Source organism: Grammomys surdaster, unplaced genomic scaffold (genome assembly GCF_004785775.1).
Source record: "Grammomys surdaster isolate TR1022 unplaced genomic scaffold, NIH_TR_1.0 125243, whole genome shotgun sequence".
In the NCBI taxonomy this organism is placed as follows: domain Eukaryota; kingdom Metazoa; phylum Chordata; class Mammalia; order Rodentia; family Muridae; genus Grammomys; species Grammomys surdaster.
This window is the reverse complement of record NW_021620131.1, coordinates 1,206,418-1,208,888: the sequence shown is the minus strand read 5'-3', so window position 1 is coordinate 1,208,888 and position 2,471 is coordinate 1,206,418. Positions and strand designations below refer to the sequence as shown.

Genomic DNA, 2,471 nt, shown 5'->3' with positions numbered 1-2,471 from the left:
TGGCCTAGCCCCACAATCCTGTCATGACAGCTAGCTCTCTGACTTTTACATGAAGCTCTTTTCCAGGTGTTAAGGGGAAGTCTCTCTAGCTTCAATGTCTGATTTTATTTATTTTTTTATTAAAGGCTTTCCAAACTAGAGACTTGGTCTTGAAGCAATTTAAATAAAGCTAACTCCTGAAGGATGATTATGTGTCAGGTTCTTTCCTGGACCAATGTTTCCTCTCTTCATAGATTTATCAACATTTAGTGTTTTCATCTTCTTTTCTTGACATAGGCTCTGAGGTTCCTAGTTCCCAAGAGCATGATCAGGGAAAGAAACACATCCTCCAGAAACTGGACCAGCTGAAGGTTGGACTAGGTAAGTGACCAGAAAGTGGATCTCCAAGAGCATGGAAGGGTTTCCAGAGGGGATGAGATGACTGAAGAGACTGGGCCTCCAGTTCCTCAGTTTCTACATTTGTTGAATGAGAACACAGATTAACATTTAAAATGGCACTTACTGGACACACTGAGTCATACACACAGAAGACATTCAATGAACCCAGACTCCTAATGTCTCTTCTGACATATAAATTCCCTGCAATTATCTGTATACTGGAGTTGTGACTAAACCTCCCTGGATTATCTTGGAGGAAACAGAGTCAGGAAGTTAAGAGAAAAATAACTGTCCCTGGAGAGATAGCCCAGTGAATAAATTACTTACTGCACAAACATGAAGACCTGAGTTTGGATCTGTCACACCACAGAGAATTTGGTCATATCTACACATGCCCTAATGCAGCAGAGGAGGGGTACAGGCATACCCCAAGGCTCACTTGCTAGTTTAGCCAAAACTGGGAGCACTAGGTTCAGAGAGAACAAGTCTGAAAAGTAAGAAAAAAAATGAAAGAGTTAGAGATAAACACGTAGAGAGAAAGAGAGACAGAGAGAAACAGAGACAAAGAAATAGAGACAGAAACAGACAGAGACAGAGAGACAAATAGAGACAGAAGCCAGGCATAGCTATCCTGGCTGGCAGTAAGTAACAAGATTCAGTACCCTAATACAACAGTGCATGAAGAAGTCGACAGGAATGTGTGATAGGGCAGTTTTGACAGAAACCTGAAGAGAGGGAATGGTGTGTGTTCGATGAAAAGATATTGAGTGAAACAGATATACATGCAAAAATATTCAGTTTAAACCATGGATTCGAAGCAGAGTGAAGAGGCTACATAGGAGTGTTTGGAAGAAGGAAATGAAAGTAAGAAATGTTTTAATTAAAATATAATCTCAAAAATGAATAAGCCAAAAAGATATTGTCTGCATAGATCAAATAATCAAAATTAAATAAAAATATATTTCTAATTAAAATTTTTAGTTAAAATATTATTACATAATTTCCCACCCACCTTAGGTCAGCCTTCCCATTCTATGCACCCACAACTCTCTCAAATTTACAGCCTGTTAAATTTCATTTTTGTTGTTTCATATACATAAGAGTTTTAAAAAATAGTGAGAGTGATGGATGAAAATCTCCAACATGCATTCTGGCCTCCACTTGCACACACACATACAGAACAGTGCACAAATAAACACATGTGTACATGCATGAACAAAACACATACAAGAAAAAAAAACCAAGGAGTGTATAAGGAAGTGACTATTGAAGAACTGGGCCAAATCTCAGGGACTTGAAAGGCTGAACTGATACAGGTATATTGATAATTTTGTATATCCACCTGACTCACTCCACCAACAGACCACCTATGTCGCCCCTGCCCCTGGGAATGGACGTTCTTCCAAGGAAACTGTTACTTCTTCTCCACATTCCAGAAGAAATGGAAGGAACCTGTTACTGCCTGCAAAGACATGGGACTTTTTATGACTTTTTATGACTTTTTATGACTTTTTATGACTTTTTATGACAAGACTTTTTATGACTAGTGGTCGTAAAAAGTCATGAGGAGCAGGTATGTTGAGCTGGGATTTCTTATTCTATGGACATGACTCTAGGTAGATGAAATACTTATATGGTATTTTTTACTACACTTGAAGAGGTGAGAATTGTACACTCAGATAAATACAAAGTGGGAACACGGATGCATGCTTTAGGGAACATTTAATATGAAGGAGAGTCTTTTGGAGTGCTGACCAGAGTTTAACAAGCACTTCCATTGGTGTTAAATGTCCAGAATTGGGGCCTATAGGATGAGTTGCTGGATAAAAGTGCTTGCTAAGAAGCCCAGGGATCTGGGACTCACCCAATAGGAATAGAACCAATTCTTGTGCTCTGACATCCACACACATCTTCGCATCCACACACACACATGAAGTTTATAATTCTGATGGGAAAATTCCTGAAGAAATCTTCAAAACCTAGGAATCACCAAACTCTTGTAAGTTTGGGAAGCTGTGAGCAAGTTTCCTATCCCATTATTTTAGTGGAACAAACATGTGAGACAAAGGGGAGATAGATACCAAAAATTAAGA

The 2,471-nt window shown here is 38.8% G+C and overlaps 1 protein-coding gene across 1 annotated transcript in view; it reads left to right on the top strand.

Annotated features, from left to right (window-relative positions):
* Positions 1 to 276: 276 nt before the first annotated feature.
* The window catches only part of LOC114637274 (CD209 antigen-like protein C), a gene marked incomplete at its 5' end in the record, with an annotated part of 24,610 nt that continues 22,415 nt past the window's right edge, over positions 277 to 2,471 (top strand). Inside the window, one exon of the mRNA XM_028785484.1 lies at positions 277 to 360. Within this exon, the coding sequence (XP_028641317.1) occupies positions 277 to 360 (84 nt within the window). The remainder of the gene's footprint in view (positions 361 to 2,471) is intronic.